Source organism: Macaca fascicularis, chromosome 1 (genome assembly GCF_037993035.2).
Source record: "Macaca fascicularis isolate 582-1 chromosome 1, T2T-MFA8v1.1".
Taxonomy (NCBI): Eukaryota; Metazoa; Chordata; class Mammalia; order Primates; family Cercopithecidae; genus Macaca; species Macaca fascicularis.
Genome location: NC_088375.1, coordinates 216,454,391 through 216,477,915, shown reverse-complemented (window position 1 = coordinate 216,477,915; position 23,525 = coordinate 216,454,391). Strand labels below are relative to the sequence as shown.

Genomic DNA, 23,525 nt, shown 5'->3' with positions numbered 1-23,525 from the left:
CTGGCCAACATGGTGAAACCCCGTCTCTACCAGAAATACAAAAATTAGCCAGGTGTGGTGGTGGGCGTTACTGGGGAGGCTGAGGCACAAGAATCACTTGAACCCAGGAGGCAGACGTTCAGAGAGCTGAGCCTGCCACTGCACTCTAGCCTGGCAGCAGAGCGATACTCCTTCTAAAAAATAATAAAAAATAAAAAATAAATAAATAAATAAATTTATATATATAATAAAGTAAAATAAAATTGTGACCCTCATTATAGAAAATTTACAAAATGTTTGGAGGCAAAAAGAAGAAAATAGCTATTACCCATAACCTCACCCCTTAGGAGTACTCACTCATCATTTGGGAATACATTCTTTGGGTGCTATTTTTCCACACAGAAGTATTTTTTTTCTTAAGTAGAATCATGCTGTTTGGGAAGTTGCCTTTTTTTCACTCTATGTTCCATGACTATTTTTGCAGGTCATGAAATTTTTCCAGGTACAAATTCCAAGGGGTGGGATATAGTTCCATTAAGAACATAGACTCAGCCAGGTGCAGTGGCTGACGCCTGTAATCCCAGCAGTTTGGGAGGCTGAGGCAGGCGGATCGCTTGAGCCCAGGAATTCAAGACCAGCCTGGGCAACATGGTGAAACCATGACTTCTACAAAAAATGCAAAAGTTAGCTGGGCGTGGTGAGGCACATGTGTAGTCCCAGCTACTCGGGAGGCTGAGGCTGGGGGATCACTTGAGCACAGCTAGGTGGAGGCCGCACTGCACTGTGATTGCACCACTGCACTCCATCCTGGGCAACAGAGTGAGACCCCGTATCAAAAAAACAAAAATAAAAATAAAGAACATGTATGTAGACTCTGAAGCCAAACTACCTGAATTCACATTGGCATCTGCCACTTACTAAATAAGGGAAGTTGGACAAGTTACGTAACTTCTCAGTGTCTCCGTTTCTTCACCAGTATAATTGGGATGATAGTATTTGTACTTATCACAACAGTTGCTAAGAGAATTCAATGAGCTAATCTATGTAAGGCATTTAGGATGGTTGCTAGCATGAAGCTGAATTTCTGGTGGAATATGGGTTATAGCCTAAAAACACTACACATTGTTGCCTCTTATTATGTGTCCTTGTAATGGCCTGGAGTATTCCATCATATGGATGCTTCATAATATATCTGTCAATATCCTATTGTTAAGAATGTTTACTTTTTTCCAGCTTTCCCTTTTGGAAAAAAAATACTGTGACGTACTTATATCTTGGCACATATGCATGTAAATTCCTAGGCATACAAAGTGATGTACTGAGGATGGTTCTAAACATTTCTAGAGCTTTTGAAACACACTTGCTAAATTGCCCTTCAGAAAGCATAGCAATTTACTCTGCCACACAGTATATGAGTCACACTTTCCAGACCTCTCAGTCATCCTGGTAGTACCATTCTCCCCTTCACAACTGCCACTTAGATGGTCTGGGCATGGTATCTCCTTGTTTTAATTTGCTTTTCTTTGAGGTTTCTGGTAAGACAGACCATTTTTCATATACTACCAGCCCTCGAGTATGTCTTTCATAAAGTGCCTGTCTACGTCCTTTGCCCAGAGATTGTTCATCATCCTTATTGATTTGTAAGTGCTCTTTATATAGCAAAGATATTAACCCTTTGCAGCGGAGGCACTGAAAGCTTTCAATCTAGTTTGCCATTTGCTCTCAATTTTATTTTCAGTGTTTTTTTCTCCCCCTGTGTGTTACTTTGTTTGCCTCAGATCCCAGCCATGGGAGCCATAGCCTCCTCCCCCTCAGCATCTTCCCTGCCCAGCTCCACCAGCCTGGGGCCCTTTTAAGTCTGCAGCCTGGGGCAGTCTCTTTGATTTACTGCCCCCCACATAATGAAAAACCCCAGATTGGAAAGTGGTCTATCAGGTCTTTCCAGAAGTTTAAAACGACCCCCAAATCCACTGGATTCCTACCCCTGCTGGCTGCCTCATAAGGTCACAGGTCATAGGTCATCACGCCCCAATGACCCCCAAAAAGGGATAACTCAAGCCCCCTGGTGATAACAGTTGATACCAGCCAACAGGTTTGGCTGCTTGCTTCTCTAAAGTTCCCTGATAATTTTTGGTGGAATGTAGGTTATAGCCTAGGATAGCAAGAGGAAAAATAATATTCAATAGAGGATAAAAGATAAGAGATGCCCGTGACTGAGCCCTGCTAAGTGCCAGCTGCTCTACATGCATTATCTCTGCAGCAATCCCCACAAGCTAAGTGTCACTGTGCTCGTTTCTTAAAAGAAGAAATGGAAGTTCAGAGAGGTTAAGTAACTTGCCCCAAGAAACCCAGCTCCTGAGGGTTGAAGCCAAGATTAAAATTTAGCTCGTCAGATTTCAAAACCTGTGTCCTCTTCCTGAGCCTCACTCACCAGGCTTAACCCCTGGCTCTGCCACATGCTTGTTTTATGACACCAGAAAACCCCTTCACCACATTAGTCCCCAGTTTTCCATCATCTGGGGATAATAACAGCTTGCCTCCATACCATGCAGTATCAAGACGGGAGCCAAGTTTTTAAAAAAACATAGACATGAAGACTCCATAACTGTAAAATGAAAGCTTACCTTTGACAAAGGTACAAATGGCACCTTCGTAGATGAATTCTCAGAAAATAGCCGTTAATTCACTTACAACCTTACAACTTGTATCAGTCGTATATAGTCAGATATTTATATTTACAGAATGGATCGCCAACCCCCCTTCCCATTCCCACAAATCGTTTTCATTTATTCAACAGATATTCACAGTTTTCCAGGTCCTGTGGGAGAGAGGACTGTCTGTGACCTTAAGGAGTTTGCACTGATACACAGATGCACACACATACACACACATGCATTCTCCATTCTCACCTCCATTTGAGTTTTCCTTTACAGTGCCTTTTTTTTTTTTTTTTTTTTTTTGAGACAGAATCTCGCTCTGTGGACCAGGCTGGAATGCAGTGGCACGATCATAGCTCACTACAACCTTTGTCTCCCAGGTTCAAGCAATTCGCCTGTCTCAGCCTCCCAAGTATCTGGGACTACAGGTGAACGCCACCACGCCCAGCTAATTTTTGTATTTTTAGTAGAGACAGGGTTTCACCATACTAGTCAGTTTGGTCTCGAACTCCTGAACTTAGGTGATCTACCTGCTTCAGACTCCCAAAGTGCTGGGATTAGAGGTGTGAGCCACTGTGCCCAGCTAGAGTATCTTTCTCTTCCATGGCTTGAAACCTCTTGACTCTCCAAGGTCTTAGAGACACAGAATCCCTGCATTCACATGAAACTGGTTCCCTAACGAACCCGGCCTTCCTGACGCATGGCAAACCTGTGTTCACCTGAGTCCCCGTACCTGGGGGTGCAGTCAGAGCAGGTGTGGCCCTACCCTTTCAGAATGTGGCAGCCAGTGGCCAAGTGCCAAGGCTCATGCCTGTAATCGTAGCATTTTGGGAGTCCGAGGCGTGCGGATCACCTGAGGGCAGGAGTTCAAGACCAGCCTGGCCAACATGGTGAAATCCCTTCTCAACTAAAAATACAAAAGTTAGCTGGGTGTGGTGGCAGGCACTTGTAATCCCAGCTACTTGGGAGGCTGAGGCAGGAGAATCACTTGAACCAAGGAGGTGGAGGTTGTAATGAGCCAAGATTACACCCTTGCACTCCAGCCTGGGCGACAGAGTGAGACTCCATCTCAAACAAACAAACAAAAAAAGAACATGGCAGCCAGAGCCAACCCTGCATTTGCCCTGCAGAGCCCATTCTGCAGATGCAACTCCAATCAATGTCCTTCAGGATCCAACTGTATCTGCCCAGCAAATGAGACTCTTTTTCTCTTTGAAACCAACATTACCTGAGTCCTTAAGGATAATCTCAAAAACATGATGTTGAGCAAGACAAGCTTCAGAATGGTGCCTAAAGTATACCGTTACATAAACTGTAACAACTGTTTATTTTAATATACATATGTAGTAAAAAATATGGGCCAGGAGCAGTGGCTCTTGCAATCCCAGCAATTTGAAGGCCAAAGCAGGAGGATTACTTTAGCCCAGGAGTTCAAAGCCAGCCTGGGCAACATAACAAGACCCCGTCTCTACAAAAAAAATTTAAAAATTAGCCGGGCATGGTGGTGTGTGCCTGTAGTCCCAGCGATTTGAGAGGCTGAGGAGGGAGGATCGCTTAAGCCTGGGAGATGGTGGCTACAGTGAGCTGTGTGCGTGCCACTGCACTCCAGCCTGGGTGACAGAGACCCTGTCTCAAAAAAAAAAAAATTATAAAAGCATGTACATTAGTTTCCTGTGGCTGCTGTAACAAATTCCTACAAACCTGGTGACTAAAAATAACAGAAACTTACGCTCTTAAAGTCTGGAGGTCAGAAGTCCTCAATTACTATCTCGGGGCGGAAATCAAAGTGTCAGGTCAGCAGAGGGCGCTCTCTCCAGATGCTGCGAAGAGAATCCCTCTCTTGCTTCTTCCCGCTTCCAGTGGCTGCCGGCATTCCTGGACTTACGGCCACATCACCCGTCTCTGCCTCCATGGCCACATTACCTTCTCCTCTTCCATGTGTGTCAAAGCTCCCTTTTCTTCCCTCTTATAATGACACTTGTGATTGCATTTAGGGGCCGCCAAGAAAATCCAGGATAATCTCCCCATCTCATGATCCGTAACTTCATCACATCTGCAAAGACCTTTTTTCATTTGAAGGTAACAGTTACACGTTCCAGGGATTAAGACCTGATATTTCTAGGGGCCATTATCCAGGCTACTACAGAATGTAGAGAAACGACAGATGCCACCTTAGTGACTGTGCTTCCTTCCGGGGAGAGAACAAAGGGACCGAGGCAGGAAAGGGGTACTCGAGGGTGTTGACTGTGGCCCTAAATAGTTAATGGTAAACATTTATTAAAATAAATAAATAACTTAAAATTTAAAATTTTAAGCCCTGCTTTCTCCTAGCTATGCAACCCTGGGCAATTTATTTCACGTCTTGGGACCCTTATCTCATCTGTCATATAAGGATGCTGACTTGTATTAGGATTAAATAATATAATGAATGGAACATGCCTAACACAGTGTCCGGCTCATTGTGAGTACTGAGTTACCATTATGATGATTATTATTTTTTAAAGACAGGGTCTCACTCTTGTTGCCCAGGCTGGAGTGCAGTGGCATGATCATTGCTCACTGCAGCCTCCATCTCCCAGATTCAAGGGATTCTCATGCTTCAGCCTCCCAAGTAGCTGGGATTACAGGTGTGTGGCATCACACCTGGCTCATTTTTGTATTTTTACGAGAGGCGGGGTTTCACCACGTTGGCCAGGCTGGACTAGAACTTCTTTTATTTTATTTATTTATTTTTTTTTTTGAGACGAAGTCTCACTCTGTCACCTAGGCTGGAGTGCAGTGGCACCATCTCAGCTCACTGCAACCTCTGCCTCCCAGGTTTAAGAGATTCTCCTGCCTCAGCTTCCTGAGTAGCTGGGACTACAGGCTTACGCCACCACGCCCAGCTAATTTTTTATTTTTAGTACAGATGGGGTTTCACTATGTTGGCCAGGCTGGTCTTGAACTTACGACCTCAGGTGATCCACTCACCTCGGCCTGTCAAAGTGCTGGCATTAGAGGAGTGAGTCACTGCGCCTGGCCAGGCTGGTCTAGAACTTCTGGCCTCAAGTGATCCACCTGCCTTGGCCTCCCAAAGTGCTGGGATTACAGGTGTGAGCCACTGCACCCAGCCCATTATTATTATTATTGTGGTGGTGGTTCTACCTTTCTGAAATTGAGGAGCATTTTCTACAATGCATCTGTGGGTGCCAGCGTGTGCATATGGGCGCGCACACACACGCACACACACACACGCAAGCACACAACCCTTTCTGAGCAAGAGAAATAAGTTTTTCTGCTCCAAGCCCTGGTTTCTGAAACTCAGCATTGGTAAGGGGTTGGGTACTCAGGCAAGCTGGAAACTACAATGGTAGAAGCGGGGGGAGCCCTTTGCAAAGGTACTTTTTGATCTGCTCTAACTGCCACTATAGAGAATTAGATGGAATTCATTTTTATGATGAAGGAATTAATGGCTATGGAGAGAATCGGGTTCAGGTGGAAGACTTGAATCCAAAGGAGGGAATAAAGCCTTGAAATTCAAATGAAAAATTATTATATAAGCATAAAGGAAACCTATTTTACACCTGTAAGACTAAATGTATAAATATGAACCAACTGCTCCCTCTGGGAAATGGGGATTGTGCTTTTAATTCACCTAGACAAATATGCAGTGCATTCTCACTTCCACCTATACATTTCAATGAAGACTGGGCACCCGCCAGGGGCTCCTGAGTACCCCTAGACTGGCCACCTCCTTCCCCAGGCTAAGCACCTTCTGGCCCAGCAAAAGCCTCTCTGGCTTCCGCAGAATGCCCAGAAAGCAGGTGAGGCTCTCTAAGCTGCAAAATCCTTGAGCAAGGTCATCTCAAAGGCTGCCTCTTGGCAGTAACATTCTCTGATCCTACAGTCCCACACCCCCACCAGGACTCCCAAGGCAGTATCTAAAATTTCACAGTCATCAGAATGCTTCAGCTTCATTCATTCATTCATTCATTCATTCATTCAATAACGCCTCTGAGCACCCACCACGCACCAGTCTCTGTGCTCAGTGCTGAAGATCATCTGGTTTACAAAAGAGAAACTGATGCTGCAAGAGAAGAACAGAAGCAAGAAAGAGCTTTGAAATCTAGGAGGCCTAAGTGAAAAATCTCTTCCCGGCCAGGCACGGTGGCTCACACCAGTAATCCCAGCTACTTGGGAGGCTGAGGCAGGAGAATCGCTTGAACCCAGGAGGCAGAGGTTGCAGTGAGCCAAGACTGCACCATTGCACTCTAGCCTGGGCAACAAGAACGTAACTCCATCTAAAAAAAAAAAAAAAGAAAGAAAGAAAGAAAGAAAGAAAAAGAAAAGGAAAGAAAAATCTCTTCCATACTGTCTGATAACTCTTTGATCTTGGACTCACCTCTGAGCCTCCCTGAGTCTATTTCTTCCTCTGTAAAATAGAGATGCTGTTATCTTCTACTTGGGGTAGCCTTGAGATTAAGCAGACTCACTGTCAATTGTGTGGCACAGAGTGGGCATTCCAAAATTCTAATTGTGAACGTGAGTACCCAAGGTCAAAGAAGAACATAAGCATCCAACTTCAAGATCGTTCAGCTCTTTACTGTGTACCATCTGTGTTCTTTCAGACACTGAGCTCCGTCCCAGAATTGCAGAGATAAATACAAAAAAAAATTCCAGTGGCCAACTATCAAGGAAGTAGGAAACAAGGAGGCCAGTGCGTTGAGTGCCAACCAACTGTAGATCAACCATGACGCTAGGCGTTTTCACCCAACTCATCCATGCTCCTTCCGACAGTACAGATGGCCATGTTTTGAGTTCTGTTGGAGCACTGTTCACCATGCATATATGGCCATGCACCCTCGTGGTGCTCCAAGGGACAAGTCTCCAGTTAACCTGTGAGGAAACCTTAGCACACAGAGAGCAAGCCAAGGTTCAATGTACTGGATCATTCATTTGTCCATTCATTCACCCAATGACGTTTATTGAGCATCCATTATGGCACATAGGATACAGTGATGAACACACAGAACAAGTACCCTTGTCCCTGTGGAGCTTCCATAAGCTTCTACCAAGTCCATCTGTATGCTTCTCCTGCATGTGGGAGAGGAAAGACCCCTCCCCGTGGACTGAACCATGATAGGGGAAGGAGCACCCCAGGGAGAGAAGGAAGTAGGAGTCCTGCAAACCAAGCAGGAGACGTGCAAGCAAGAAAACTCAATTCCATCAGCTTCCTCTTCTCAACAAGCCAATCTAAGGTGGAATACAGGTGGCGTTTGATCTTTTCATCCTCATTCCCATCCTGCCTCAGCCCTGAGAAAGCCTGGGGGCCTGGAGGCAAAGTTCGCCTGGGCTTGTGGGCTTCCTTGGAACTTGTGCACAGCCCAGAGCTCCAGGCCAGCCAGCGCACTGGGCTCACCACCTCCCTTTGATTGTTTGATGAAAGTGCTTTGAAGGTCCTACAGATGCTCTGCTGTGATAAGGTAATTGTCCAAGGGCAACATCTACAACCCATTAAGGCTGGACTTGGTGCAAATTGAACTTGGAGAATGCACCTCGGCACCATCTGACACTTGGTCTTTTGTTTCGGCAACTGGGAGTTTGGGAGGAGGCTTTCCTCCCGAGGCTTCCAAAGGGTGCTAAGAAAGAGAAATTCCTGTTACACATGTGCTACCTCACATCTCTGCATGAGCATATGCACTTGTGTGTACACACATGCACGTAAGTACATATGTAGGCACTCTCATACTCTCTTGTATACATGCTTTTGTATACTCTTATATAGGTGCACACTTGCTCTCAGCCTCACATATTCATATGAACGTATCCCAGTACACCTTCATCCCAATGCATTCCCCTTAAACCACTGGGACCAGACTGGGGCAGGCTGGCAGGGGTGTTCTCTTCTTCCTGGGAAAGTTCTTTCTCCACTTCAGAAATGGAAAGGAAAGACGGATTCCCAGGCACGGGCAGAGAAGAAAAGGCTTTTACAGATATCAGGGACCACTCTGTAAAAATAGCTTTAACCACATCTCTGAAAGCCAGTAGAAAAGCATTAGTAGGAGAGGTAAGTGCAGACAGAAGAAGGAAGAGGAGTAGGAGAAGCACCTTGGCCCGTCCTGGGTCTTCTTCTAAGCTTCAGCCTCACTTGTCTTTACTTCCAGAACCTCAAGAGGTAAAAGGCTCCCAGGACCAGCCTGACAAAGAGATGAAGGGAGAAGAGGGAAAAATGGAGGAAAAGAAAGCAGAGAGAAGGAGAAAAGGAGGAAGAAGAAGAAGAAGAGAAGGAGAAAATGAGCAGACATGAGAAACAGGGAGGAGAAGGAAGAATGGAGGAAGGAGAAGCAGGGAGAGGAAGAAGAGGAGAAAGAGGAGGGGAGAAAGGCGAACACCAGGAAAAGAAGGAAAAGAGATGAAGAGGGGCCGGGCACCATGCCCCACGTCTGTAATCTCAGCACTTTGGGAGGCTGAGGGGGGTGGATCACCTGAGGTCAGGAGTTCGAGACCAGCCTGGTCAACATGGTGAAACCCTATCTCTACTAAAAATGCAAAAATTAGCCGGGCCTGGTGGTGAGTCCCTGTAATCCCAGCTACTCAGGAGGCTGAGGTGGGAGAATTGCTTGAACCAGGAAGGTGGAGGCTGCAGTGAGACAAGATTGCACCACTGCACTTCAGCCTGGGGGACAGAGTGAGACCCCTGTCTCAGAAAAAAGAAAATAAAAAGAGGTGAAGAGGAGGAGGAGGCAAAAGAGGAGGAAGAGGAAGAAAAGGGAGGAGAAAGAGAAAATAGAAGAGGAAGGGAAGGAAGAGGAAGAGAAAGGGCGAAGGAAAAGGAGGAGAAAGAGAGGAAGGAGGAAGACCAGGAAGAAGGAAAGGAGGAGGCTCACCCGAGAGCCCACTTAGCAGTAGGCCTGGGAGAATCCTGGTTATTATTACTGTTGTTGTATCTTTACTGATGTTGTTCTTGTCCAGTTCTTGAGAACTGGAATCCAATGCATACTATTCCATTATTCTGGGGAAAATGAAAATGTCGAGCAAAATTTCAACTTGGTTTCCTTTTCGTTCCTATTCACGTTTGGGCAGATTGTTTCAAGGTCACCCCTAGAAGAGTCCCACTTCTTAAAAGAAAAGCATAATAATAAAAGGTCGATGCTTCTTGGAAATGTAGTGCTGAGAAATTCCAGTCTCCGAAACCTGGAAGGAGCCTCCCGAGAGTCCTTTGTTCCTGGATGTTCAGTTTCCCTCCCCACCCCCACGCCCACCCCCTCCTGTCATTATCAAACATTTGAAGACTGAATAATTCCATTTGTTGATGTCTTTGGCCTCCTCTAGCAGAGCGGAGCAGGCCGGAGCCTCTGAAAACGCAAAAGGCCCCCAACGAAATCAAACCCCCTGGTTTTCAAGGTGGATTTATCACCCTTTAAAGGAATATTTATTGGGTAATCGCTTTCCAAAAGTGCTCATGACACAGGGGTCTGAAATAAAGAGCGTCCTCTCCCTTGGGCGGAGGGAAGAGGCTGTTGGCCACTTGGGTACAGGGAGGAGGGAGCCCCTTTGTGGCCTATGTCTTGGGAGGGAGCAGCCAGAAACAGGCCAAGTTTCCCCAGCTGAACTCAAGCTGGGTTCTTGCTTCTCTACCTTGGGCCTACTTATTTCTCTCCCATTTCAGTTGGGTTTGGAAGATGCCACTTGGAAACTTGGGAAGAATTCCTATTAGCATTGTTGTTGCCCTTAAGAAAAGGGAAAAGGAGGAATGCAGAGATTTCAGACCAGACAGGGTGAGCCAGAGATAGGAGACAATCGTCCAAACCAAACCACACTGAGATGCGAATGATTGCTGGGGGATTAGCAGGGTGGACTGGGCCCGGAGATGCATTCCCAGACCAAGCAGAGAAGGAGGATCACTTCCCGAAGGTCTTTAGTCAACCTCATCTGGACCAAAGGATCTTCCCAGGGATTCAGGTCTGAGTTACAGCCCAGAGAGCAACGGAGGCCCATACATACCTCAGGAAACCATGGAGATGGGAGAGGCGGTGACAAGACAGACGGTCCCAGAGAAAAGCCGCTGGGGTGAAGCCAGAAAGGCAAGGAGGAAAAGAGAAAGAGAGACCAAAAGAACAAAACAGATGGAGGAGACCATAAGATAGACTGAGGGACACAGAGAGACAGGGAAAATGTTTGTGTACGAGAGAGAGAGACAGAGAAAAAGAGACAGAGAGAAAGAGGGTGAAAGAGGGAGAGGAGAGAGAGGGACAGAAAGAGGGGGTCAAGGGCTAAAGGAGAACTTTCTGGAACAAGTCCTGCCCAGCCCACAGACTCAGAAGCCCCTCACAGCCTCCCTTACAGCAGCAATTGGAGGTCTTAGGAGTTGATTAAGCCTGCATGGGGGTGACTTTTTCTAGACAAGGGGGTAAGCAAAGGGAAACGAGAGGAGGGGACGCTGCTCTCCCCCACCCCCCGCTACAGTTCCCAGGTGAACCCCCCTTTTCCCCTGCTGGATGTGAAATCGCCATTTCACCCTGCCACACTCCTTAATTGTTGCAAAAATCATTTGTGAAATTGGTCTCCAACAGGCAAGAACGGCCACGCTCATTCCAATAGACAACCGTCCCCTCAACCCTTCCCCCTGCAGCGGCCCGTGGAATCCCGGAGCTGCAGAAACGCTGGGGGTCTGTGTCGCTACTGGACCCGCCACTGTTAGGTCTTTTGTGGGGAGGGTGAAGCACCACGCTGTGGGCGAGATGGCCCCAGTGCAGGACTCCTGAGGTTCTGAGGGTCCCTGGCAGCAGAGGTGTCCAGCTGTGCACTCTCCCCACTCGGCTCAAGATGCTACATGAGCACTGGCCAGAAGAGAGGGAGCCTCCCACCCTCGGCACACCCTGGAGGTCTTTTCCCACTCTGAGAAGTAACCTAAACACACACTCGCACATTCCTGACGCACGCTTGGAGCCATACCAAGGCAACATGGAGGTGACCTCAAAGCAGAAATACAGACGTGGACCCTCACTTAGAAACACACATTTACTCAAACTGACCCCAAACAGACCTACACACAAAACCCACCTACACCTTGACACACAGACCCGGGCACAGGGCTATATTCACACACAAGCACACTGGCATATTCCACAAATACAGGGAAGAAGTGCTTTCAAACCTTCCAGGCAAAGAGGACAACTAGTGACGAATGAATGGATGAATATGCAATACACCTAATACATATGTGTGTGTCTTATATGTGTGTATGCATAAGTGTATATGATACAAATATATGTATATATACACATAGAGAATATATATTCACCTATGGAGGTCAAAGCAGGCCAGGTCCCCAGCAAGGCTGGTGATGTAAGGGGTTGCCATCTTCCCTGGGCTTAAAGCTTGATATCCCAATCTCTCCTGGGGGAGGGCCCCGTAACTTGGGCCAGGCAAAGTACCCTGGTGTCCACCTTCCAATTCTAAAGTTACTTGGCATTTCCCTTCTCAATTAGAGACAGTGTGAACTTAACAAGTTTTTCAGCAAGGCCCCCATTCCCAGAAGGCCCCACCAAAACCTGATGAGCCCCTTGTGCTGGGAGAGTGGGGAGAGGAGGGAGATCTGTCACATGCTGAGAGGGGCAAAGGTCACAGGTGAGGCAAAGGGGAGGGATGGGGACACCCTGGGGCCAGCCAGCAGTGAACCCCCCAGGCTAAGACAAGGCTGACCCCACTGCCGGGAGAGAGCTGGCAGGGGGCGAGTTTGAGGGCTGGGTTCATTTTATTGTATTTTGCCTCTAGCGTGGGGCCAGAGACGCTCTTTCCCCCGGGAGACAAAAGGCCTGCAGTTGTGGCGTCCTGCCCCGCTGGGAGGGCGTTTCGGCCCCCAGGACTCAGTGTCCTGAGGTTGAGGCTGCTGGTCACCCTGGCTTCAGAGAATGAAGAATTCCGGAACCTCTGATCTCCCCACCCTGACTCCCGATCTTTCCATTGGGTCCTCCCCACAAACCCACCAGCAAGGAGCTCAGAGTTGATGAGCTCAGAGCTGTACCAAGTCTTGACACGCTCCCTCCCTCCCATCTCCCACCTCTTTGGGCCCCCAGATCCTCACACCAGCACCAACTCTCTGTAAACCCAACTACCTGCTGGAAAGGAGTTATGGGCCCGGCCTGGGGGCCTGAGGAGGATGGCGGCGGCTGGAGATGTCTGCACGGGGCGGGGCTGGAAGGGGAGGAAGAGACCTGTCCCTAACACTTGGCAGACCCACTTTTCCAAGCCTCGGAACCAGATACGGTTACTGGGGGCTTCTCAGAGCGGTGGGAAGGTAGAGTAAGAACCGGACACCGGGGTCTGACATTACACAGAAAAAGTCAGAATTCCTCCCTTCAAGTCACCCTAGGCCGGTTCCAGGGGAGCCTCACTGGAGGAGTTTCAGAGGATATAAGACGAGGGAGAAGATGAGAAATAGGGCGGACTCTGCCCCTGGGAGGCCAGAGAAAAGACCAGACTCCAGAGAGGCGCCGGACCGGAGGCAGACATTCCCATAGAGCCGGGACTCCGAGAGCGACCGTGGGCGACCTGGGGGCCGGGGACTCGGCGGATCCGGACCATTCATCAAAGGAAGGCACTGGGACAAAGTTGGCCTCCTCCCCTTCTCCCCCAGCCCCCAACTCGCCGGGATCGGCTCCCTCTGTTTTCACGGCGGTTCAAATTCTCCCCCAAAACGAGGTCGAGCCGGGGATTAGAAAAGAGGAAAAAAAATATTCGTTGGCTATTTCTTTTCGTTATTGGTCCTCCGCTCCCTTGTGCCCTGGCCCCCTTCCCTCCTCATGAATAAAAGAAAAGTCCGAACCTATCAGATCGCGTTCACTGCCTCCTCCTCTCCTCCTCCTCCTCCTCCTCCTCCTCCTCCTCGTACTTCGGTGAACACTTTTGCACAACTTACCCATCTGATCACTCGCGCCCCCTCGCTTTTCCATTTCTCTTTCCCCAACCCCGTCACCCCTGTCGCCTCTGTCCAGCCCCGAAACCCGAGGAGGCTCCTTCTTCCGTCTGTCCCCGGGTCTCCTAGGGGACGGGGGGTGTGAAAGCTGGTGTGGAGGGAGAAGCGAGTGTGGTCTGGAGAAAGAAGGCGTGGAGAAGAGGGAGGGAGCGAGAGCGAGAGAATAAATATATAAATAAATACGAGAACGAAATCCACTCCGCAGTCTCCGGGCTCGGAAACTTTGGCCCCGAGCGCGAGAGCGCGAGAGCGCGGCGCTCGCCACTCCGAGGCTGGCGGCCCCGATTCCGGCCGCGTTCCCCAGGCCCCCCTCAGCCGTCTGGCCTCGTCTCCGGGTTCTGCCAGGCGCATCAGCCCGCACAACTTCTGGCCGAGCCCAGCCGGCAGAGGCGGACTTGGGGTTGGAGTGTTTGTTTGTTTGAACTTCCTTGTCGTCGCCACCTTCCCTCCCCCCAACCTCCGCCTCCACCTCACCCCCCTCCCCAGCTTCTGGACGCGTTTGACTGCAGCCAGGGGTGGGGGGGGTGGGGGTAGGGAGTGTGTGTGGAGGGGAGGGAGAAGAGGTTAAAAAAAAAAGAAGACGAAGAAGACGGAAAGAAAGAGATCGCAGCAGGGGTGAAGGCAGCGGACGGGAAGCGATTTTTGCCGACTTTGGATTCGTCCCCGGCGTGCGCAAGAATGGCGGCCCTTCCCGGCACGGTACCGAGAATGATGCGGCCGGCTCCGGGGCAGAACTACCCCCGCACGGGATTCCCTTTGGAAGGTAAGAACGCCCAGGCTGGCCTCGCCGCGACTCCGCCGCCCGGAACTCGGGTTCCTTGGAGAGGCTGCGGTCTCCAGGGGACGGTGGCGGCGCCGGCAGTAGCAGAGGGATCCCGTTCTCTTCTGGGTCCCAGTCCGGGCGCGGAACCCAGGAACTTTCTGGGACCCATACTTGTCCGCTTCTACGTGGGTTTCACTGACCGGCGGCCTTAGCTTCGCAGGTCGCGAGCTGCCGGCCTTTACCCGCAGGGCTGAACTTCTCTGGTAGATTTGGACTCCTAGTAAATATCAGGTCCCGGTGAATTTCAGCTCTTTCCACTATTTCCATGCACTTCCCTGACAATTTCTCGGCTCTCCAGACTCCCTGGCTGCCGGCTTTCTACTCTTGTTTTGAATTTTTTTTTCCACCCCGGGATTGGTCTTCCAGTCCTTTTTATTTCGAACCACCTACCATGGGTGATACTTTATATGCCTCAACTACCACGGCTATCCATTTCTTCCGAAGCCACACTCAAACACTCCTGCTTTTCCGCCTGGAAACAAACTAATTGGAAATAATAATTAGTAACGATTTTCCCCCTAAAACTTTTTACTTGGGCTTCCGCACTCTGGAAATCTCCCGGGAGAGAACCTCTAAACGGCGAGGTTTAGAGAACCTCTCAACGGCGAGAGGGGCACGGCAATGTCCACACCAGGGGAAAGAGCTGATTTTGTAAAGCGTCCTTCCTAAATATCCAGCGCCCGCCCGGGGAGAGCTGAGAGGACGGGCGGCAGCGAACCGGTCCCGGCTGGAGAAAAGGCTGGGAGCGCACAGCCGAGAGACCCGCTCCTGTGTTTTTGTTTTCTTTTTAAACTAACGGAAGGCCTCAACCTGTCACTGAGGGATCATTTGGCTTCTGAGGGTAGGTAGCCCAGGGTGTCACAGAGAAGTCGTTAGAAATACGTGCGACTCTTTTTTTTTTTTTTTTTTAATTACTCTTCTTGTAATCGTATGAGTCCCTGGCGCGTGAGGAAGGGGAGAGAAGGCAGGGAGGGGGTGGGCGGGCTGGCAGCCTGCGATCCGGTAGGAGCTCCCTTGGGCAGCGAGACGGCGCCGGGTCCCTGAATTAGACAGAGGCGAAGAGAGCGGCTCCGTGATCAAGTGCGCGCCGGCAGCCACGCAGGCGGGAGAGCGCGCAAACCCGGGGATTTGCAGCGGCACTCTCCTGTAGCGAATGCAAGTAAAACAGGCGGCTGAGGATGCGCGGCGGATTAGAACAATATTTGCCCAACATGACGCAGAATACTGAGGAGAGCCGAGTGCCGGTCGCTAAAGAGGCTCTTGAATATAAAGTTGGGCGCTCGAGAGCTCTTGAGCGCTAATGGCATATCCCGCCACGGAGACCGAGTGACTCTGACTTTGCGACGCACGATTTCTGATTAAATCCGAGGGTGGCTTCAGACACCGACTTTTACAAAAAGAGGTGGGGGGACCGGGAGAGCAAGGGAGGGGGCGGTAGGAACGGCCCAGCAGCGGAGCCTCTTCTCGCCTCCTCCCTTTCAATTACAGTCAGCTCCCTCCACTCCCGCGGCTGTGAAATCGTTCTAATCTTCCAGATCTCCGCAGCCGCTGAGTCCCCAAATTGGGGGGATCGAGGCTGGATTAGTGCGCTGGGTGTCCCCCCAACCTTCTGTGAGGAAATTGTGTAGACTTCGCATTAAGGCGACCAGGGCGTTCTCCCCTCCCCAGTACACACCAGGGATGCCTGTCTTCCCGGTTCCCAAAGTCACCCCCACCCGGGGACTATGTCCCATCTGCCTACCAGCCTCGCAGAGCCTGCAGGCACCGTTCATGGATTTGTGAGGCCAAGTGAACTATTTAATTTCGGGGCTTTGGGGCAGTGGTGTCCTAAAATTGTCCCAAAACGAAATTAGGACTTCGAGGGTGGTTAGAAGCAAAGGGAGTCACCCAAGGGACAACCAGGTGCCCTTGGAGGCAGCAGCCAACAGCATATGTCACCAGTCCCTCGGCTGTGCCTCAGCTGTTCCCTGGGACAGTTCCACTGCTCTAGCCAGAGCTGTAAATGTAGTAATCAGTCAGCCCTTTCTAGCCCCCGACAAACTGGATCATTCATGACTACCAGGAGTGTAGAACTGACCAGATGAGCCACATCACACCCGTTATTGGCCTCTCCAAGACGCAGGCAGGCCTGCAGCCCAAGCTTCGGCCTGAGGGACAGAGAGTCATTGGTCCCAAGATCTCTAAGGCTTTACCAGCCTGGTGGCTCTGCTGTCTCACCCCCGTCTCTCTCCCTCCCCTTCTGAGCAGCATTCGAATCCCCCAGGTGTGTCCTCATCCCTGGTAGTGTGGCAGGAGTTGGGGGTCACAGCATCTGGAGAGATTCTTGCAGCCGTGACTCCTCTATCCATCTCTGCAGGAGATTTCCTAGATTTATGACAGTTGTTTCTCAAACTACCTCCCTACCAAAGCCCCAATGTGAGGACCACCAGGATCGCTGTCTGAGGTCTTGGGGCTCAAACAAACAAAACTGGAGTCAGGGAATGAACTCAGTGTTTGCTCTCCGTCCTCACCCTGCGCCTCTCTTATTCTGCATCTCCCCTCCCTTCTCCAGTGTCCACTCCGCTTGGCCAAGGCCGGGTCAATCAGCTGGGAGGGGTCTTCATCAACGGACGACCCCTGCCTAACCACATCCGCCACAAGATAGTGGAGATGGCCCACCATGGCATCCGGCCCTGTGTCATCTCCCGACAGCTGCGTGTCTCCCACGGCTGCGTCTCTAAGATTCTCTGCCGCTACCAAGAGACCGGGTCCATCCGGCCTGGGGCCATCGGCGGCAGCAAGCCCAGAGTGAGTGTCTTTGCCACAGAGGCTGGCAGCTGGCTTCCCATGGTCCAGGGGTCCTGGTTGTGGCCCCTCTTACTACCTCGTGTCATCCAGTGGCACCAGGCTGTAGGAAAGTAGAGCTGGAGAGTGTCTCCTACTCCCAGGTATCCTCCCATTGTTTTCCTATTATTTGAATTTCTCAGAGATGGGGCTAAGTAAGGTCTAGGTTGTCCAAGACCTTGAGGCCAATGAGCCATTCCTGGACTGTCCCCACATTTGCCTCAATCCGTGTCACCTTCCAAGACCGGAAGACATCTTCTCTCAGTCTTTCCTGAGATAATGATGGGGACCCTGGGGGTCCTAAGTAGAGTTTTTTATTGCCTATCCCTGTCTCACCCCCCCCCCTACACACACACAGGCCAGCAGACCCCCAGCTGCCTTCCTGGGAGCCAGGAACCAGTTTCTTGAAAGGATAAAGCCAATCTCTTGGGGGATGAGGGGACACATGGTAACCAGAACCACCAGCCTGGTCTAGGGCTCTTAAGAGGTGATATTAAAAGTATTTCCCTCCCCCCATCCCATCTTTCCACTCCTACTCTCCCACCTCCACTTCTGAAGCAGGTGGCGACTCCGGATGTGGAGAAAAAGATTGAAGAGTACAAGAGGGAAAACCCGGGCATGTTCAGCTGGGAGATCCGGGACAGGCTGCTGAAGGATGGGCACTGTGACCGAAGCACTGTGCCCTCAGGTGAGAAGGCAGCTGAGCCGGCAGAGCTGGCCCAGAGAGTGGCCGGGGCTCCAATGTGGAGGGCTGGAGGTGGGAGAGAGGGAAGGGGAGATGATGGTTGACTGGGAACTCACTGAGAAGTTGGGAGGAAAGGAGTACAGAAAGGCAGAGAGTTAAGGCATAGGAGTAAATCATAACAGAATGGAATAAGATGGAAAGAAGGAATAGGGAAAGAAAAAAAAGTTAAGAAAGAGGAGAGAGAAAGAAGAGAGAAAGGGAGGAATGAAGCAAGGAAGGAAAGAAGGAAGGAAGGGGCAAAGAGTTAACCTAGAAAGTTGGATGATAAGAGAGTCCCCCTGGAGGCTTTCTCAGAGAAAACGGCTTCAATAGATGGATCTGTCCTAGGAGGGTTGATGCCCATGGGCTTCCCTGGACCACCATCTCGGAGCTATCATTTCTGCTCTGTCGCCCACACCAGCCATTTGAGTCCTAAATGTGGAGGTCCCAAATCATACTGCCTGTGAGAGAGAAAGTGATCTGGGGTGTGTGTGTGTGTGTGTGTGTGTGTGTGTGTGTGTGTGTGTTTGTACATGTGCATTCAGGCATGCAAGGCCAGGATGCACACCTGAGTGTGGGAGTGACAGCAGGAGCTGGAGAGACTCCAGGGAAGCCCTGGGACCTCTCAGGGGTGTGGGTGAAGTGCACCTAGGCAGATGTTAGTGTAAGGCACAAATGCTTGCAGCATCTGCATAGGAATGCACAGTCTAACTACCCTGTGAGTGCCAGGGGTGTGAGTCAGGCTTCTCCAAGTGGGTGCTTGTTATGGAGTACGTGTCAATGCCTAAATGCCTGTGTGTGGAAGAGGGATGAATGGATATCTGTAAGGAAGCAGGGGGCTTCCTGACTTTCTTCCAGGGGCCCAGGCCACCGCGTGATCCTCTGCTCCAACAACTTATACTTGCTCTTTTGCCTTTGAATTTCTGAGGTTTAGTGAGTTCGATTAGCCGCGTGCTCAGAATCAAGTTCGGGAAGAAAGAGGAGGAGGATGAAGCGGACAAGAAGGAGGACGACGGCGAAAAGAAGGCCAAACACAGCATCGACGGCATCCTGGGCGACAAAGGTAGGGAACTTCCAGGGACTGCGAGGCCCCAGCCCGGGTTTTCCCACGGTCGGGTGTGCGGGCCAGTGGTTCGCTCCCGCCGCCGGAGCAGGCGACCAGAAATCCAGCGGGGAAACTCTCAGGCTGCGGGGCAGCCGGGAGCTGCTCAGGCTTTGCCGACAGCGCCCCCTCAGTGCGCACCTCGGATGCAGGCTAGATGCGAAGCCCGCGCCGCCTTTGCGCTATGGAGGCCGGGCGCGGACGGCCTGTGAGTCCCGGGAGAGTCCGGTTGCGGGGCCGTGAGCCTGGTCTACCCGAGTACTGCGGAGAGTGCGTCCTCCCGCGCTGGCGTTTTGGCTGCTACTCTCGGCGTCGATCAATTATTTATAGGAAACTTGGGCAAGGGGGCGAGGGGCGGGGGAGCGAGGAAGGAGGAGCCGGCCCGCGGCTCCCTAAATGAATTTGTTAACCAGACCCGCACACGCTCTCTAAACGGTCCCTTGAAACCCCGCCTGACAGTTGACTGACCGATGCAATCAATAAAAATTAGCTGGGGCCCCGTCTGACTCAGCCCGGCGTTGCCAGGGCGGACTGGGGGACAGAGGGTGCCTTCCTCTGTGGCGTGCGCCGGCGGGGCTGGGAGTGGAGGCCAAGTTCCCAGATGCCCAGGGTCGGAGGATCGCAGTGGGGGAGATACTCAGGCTCCACACACCCTCTTCCCATTCTTAGCACGGCTTCCGCGGGCAGGCTGGAGTCTGAGCCCTGCGCCATGCTTTTTCTCAGGACCAGCTAAGGAAGGCGTTTAGTTTTCAAGCGCCCGCAAGCCCGGGAAAGGGGATTGTGCTTTTGTCTCTTGACGGGAGGAAGTTTCGAGAGAAAGAAGGGAAAGTTCTTCCTCATTACCCTCTCCCCTTCCTAATTGCCCTCATAGTTCCCCTAAGTCTCTTTGAGACTTGGTAACTGCGCGTTAAGGGGTGACAGGGAGATGGAACAGAAGCAGAAATGGAAGACCCAGAGTCACAAAGACTGACAGTTAAAAGAGAAGGCCCCAAACACACACTCGGGGAGGCGGCAGGCTGAGGGAATCGGAAAGACGGTGGCCATGGGAAACCGCAGACTGATTGCTTTGGAAAAAGTGGCCAGTGCCCTGGAACCTGAGAGCTTGCAAAGAGCCTGTGTTGTTCCTGTTTCCCTCCAGAGGTTTCTCCTAGCACCCCTCTCCTCACGACCCAAGCACTCCTAGCCCAGGTCTCTCTCCAGTTCTCAGAAGACCCTCCCAACCTTGAAGATGAACTTCACAGACAAAGCGGGCTTGCTAAGACAACTCCCATCTACGCCCAGCCCCCACAGGCGTGGTTCGAGGAGGAAGGATAGGGGGCCGGGCAGCCCTGTGCGAGAGCGGCCTAGGGCGAAGGGAAGGGGCGGGCTATTGACACACAGGGCCCCTAGAGATGCCGCAGTTCCGTGGGACAAAAGGGCGAGGGAAGAAAGGGAGTGAGCTGTGCCGGGCACCCCGCTGTGCCCGGCCTGCCGAGGGCCCTCGGGTCTGCGGCGGGAGGCAGCCCTGCACTGTCAAGGGGTCCTTGGTTAGGCCAGTCAGCCCAGAGCCCTGGGACACCTGCCAGAGGACCCAGTCCTTATTTCAGTTCCCACTGGAAGGAGACTAGATGGACTTTTTGTAGGCTGTGGAGGGGAGGCATAGAACTTGAATAATCTTTCCTGGGCAAATAATCTTTCCTGCACAACAGACAACTCTTCTGAGAGTTATCCCAGGGAGAAGCAGAGGAGGTTTGGTTTTCCTTAGAGAGACTTTAAATGTGTTTGCACGCAGGGAGTATACCCAGTTCAATCTGTGAGGAAGCACAAATAGGTAAATTTCCTCTGAGAAAGAAGGGAAGGGAAGGAAAGGAAAGGAAGAGGATGGAAAGATCGTGCGGTCTGGAGGATTCCTCTGATTTCAGGAAATTCGGGGGCTTTCCGTGCTGGCCTGGGCTCACCACACCAGCTAACAAGCCACTTCGCTGGACAGAGGTTTTCCCTGCAGCAGGAAGCACCACGTCTCCAAGGGTTTAAAGAGGAACCTGTGCCAGATGCGGGAGGCTGAGGACACAGGTGCTGAGTCTAGAGCAGCTGAAGAAATGAAATGATCTGATGCAGTGAGCCTGGTGTCCAGAAAGTCCCGCAGTTTTTGCGTGACGGTGGGCGTGCTGGGTGCGGTGATTGTGCACTGAATGGCTGTGTAAGCGCAAGCATCTCTTGGTATGACTGTTTACCCACGGGCCTTTGGATCTGAATGCTGTAGGTCATATATCTGTGCAAGTGGAATTCAGCATAGGTGTGCAGGGAGCGTGTAGATGGGTGTGAATGGGCAATATGATGGTGCAGATGAGAGACAGCCATCTATCCATCTGTGAACAAATTGTGTCCGTTTCCTACTTGAGTTCCTGGACCAGTCAGCAGGCGCCCCTGTGAACCCCTCATCTCTCTCCCAGGCCCCAGACATCAGTTTCGTGGCCAAGTTAAAGGTGAAAAGACCTTCCAATCTCCATCTGAGTCATTCAGGTAGGGAGAGGCTGAGATGCCCCATGGCCAGAGCAGGGGGTGTTGTGCGCACACACAACTTTGTTTTGGCTTCTTGCTCTTGAAAAATGCTTTCTCTGGGGGAGTTGCCCCTCTCATGGCAGGGAGCCGCCAAAGAAGGGGTTTAAGAGCTCTCCTCTTTAAGCACTAAAGAGAGATCCCTCCCTGAGTCCGTTTTTTCCTATCGTCCGCTTGGCATTTAATAATGTTAAGACTTATTAGAGCTGGTAATGAAAACTGGGACTGCTGAATAGGAAACTGTGTTGGAGAGGGGTGTAATAGCTTCCAGGCATGGTAAGAAACTATTTATCCGCAATCAGTTCTCACTCTCAGAGTTTGAAGCACAAACGTTAAGTTGAAGGGTTTTAAAGCAGATTAAATTGAGCTTTTATTTCTGTGCACTTTCATCTCTGAACAGCTCACTCCTGCTCCCCTTGGGCTGATATTCATGAGGCTGTTCGTATTTTTTTTTTCTCTTATCCTTGTTAAGACTAAGTTATTAGGATTGTTGGTTGTGAGTATTCTCAGACCGCTGCCGATAGGTGCTTGCCCCAGCCAAACTCAGCTCACCTGGAGAGGGAAGTGGACAGTTCCTTGCCCCCATGCACTTAGACTCCCTCCTCTTCACCCCTTTCTCTGAGGATCAGGGGATAGACAGGCCAGGGACCCAACAGGGAGGGGATTTGAGGAGAGAAGAGAAAGGAAAAGATTTTTCACCGAATCTGAGCTCAGAGATTCTTGTGGGGAATTTGATAGGGGTTTGCAATGGGTCAAACCATTCCTCAGTGGGAGCTGAGGTAGTGAGTGTGAAGAAATAAGCAATAATATAAACAACAATAACAGCAGTGACAAACAGCAAGAACACCAAAACCGCACGCATCTGACAGTGCACCAGTTGAAGCCAAAACTGACTGGATGGGACCGGGGGCTCCACTTTGTTCTCCAGGATGGAAAGGCCAATGAGGTTACAATTAATATGAAATATAGGGAAGAGTTACAATGTGAGAAAAAAGAAGCAGTAGTAGTGGAGGCAGCATTTTTCTGGGGGTGGGGGGGGAACCCTGGGGGTGTCCAAGTCCAGCTGGAGAATTTGTAGACTTCCTGGGTGTGAAAGACTCTCTGAGATGGGGGGAGGGTTGGCGAGGAGGGCGTGTGAGGCAGATTTGTTTCTCTTTGCATTTTTCCTTTATTTATTTTTAAGGCAGCAAACTTACAGGTGTGGAGTGGGAAATGACGGGGAAGGATCGGAAAGGAGGGGAGAGCCCGGAGTGTGGGTTTTAGACACTTGTAAAAGGAGGTGGGAAACAATTTAATTTGGCAGCAGCGATAGCTGCTAATGCGGTTTTCGGTCGTTTGCTACACTGGAGGAAGCTGTTTTGATTGTGTGTACAAGGACCTGCCAAATTTAATTAGGCTCCGGGGGAGCCAGTGAATAGGGGAAGGGGGGCACGGCTCCCCTCAGCCCACACCATTTTTTCGGCTTCACACCTGGAAGGGACATTGTTTACGGGATCTTCGAGAACCAGGAAGGGGCGGGGGCAGAGAGGGACAGGAGCCTTGGAAGAGGGGGCGAGGGAGGGGACGAGGATAGTCCATTTATCACGAAACAATCTGCATTGATTTAAACCAACAAGTTCCCTCCTCTGTAAATGTGTGTTTAGAGAAAGGTAATTGACACTCCACCAAATCAAAGGATTACCCCGGGTTGGCAATCTAATCAAACAGAGTCCAGGCGGGATTTGAAGCTGTTCAGAGTGGGATCAGCTTCGCATAATGGGGGCTCGGAGGAAGATGGGAGGGTGTCAGGCAATTCCCGGCTTTAGGCAGCGCTCGGCGGTGGATATCCAGTGCGACCAGAGGGAGAGAGGGAGGGGGCGCGGGAGGGGCCCGCCGGGCCGGGGGCTGGGGGGGATGGGGCGAGCTGAGAGGGGAGTGCGGAG

The 23,525-nt window shown here is 50.9% G+C and overlaps 1 protein-coding gene across 1 annotated transcript in view; it reads left to right on the top strand.

The window, feature by feature from the left end:
* Positions 1 to 13,794: 13,794 nt before the first annotated feature.
* Positions 13,795 to 23,525, top strand: part of PAX7 (paired box 7) — a 105,547-nt gene continuing 95,816 nt past the window's right edge. The window contains exons 1-4 of the mRNA XM_015441872.4: positions 13,795 to 14,356; positions 16,968 to 17,203; positions 17,798 to 17,927; positions 18,898 to 19,026. Coding sequence (XP_015297358.3) covers positions 14,272 to 14,356; positions 16,968 to 17,203; positions 17,798 to 17,927; positions 18,898 to 19,026 — 580 coding nt within the window. The 5' untranslated portion in view covers positions 13,795 to 14,271. The remainder of the gene's footprint in view (positions 14,357 to 16,967; positions 17,204 to 17,797; positions 17,928 to 18,897; positions 19,027 to 23,525) is intronic.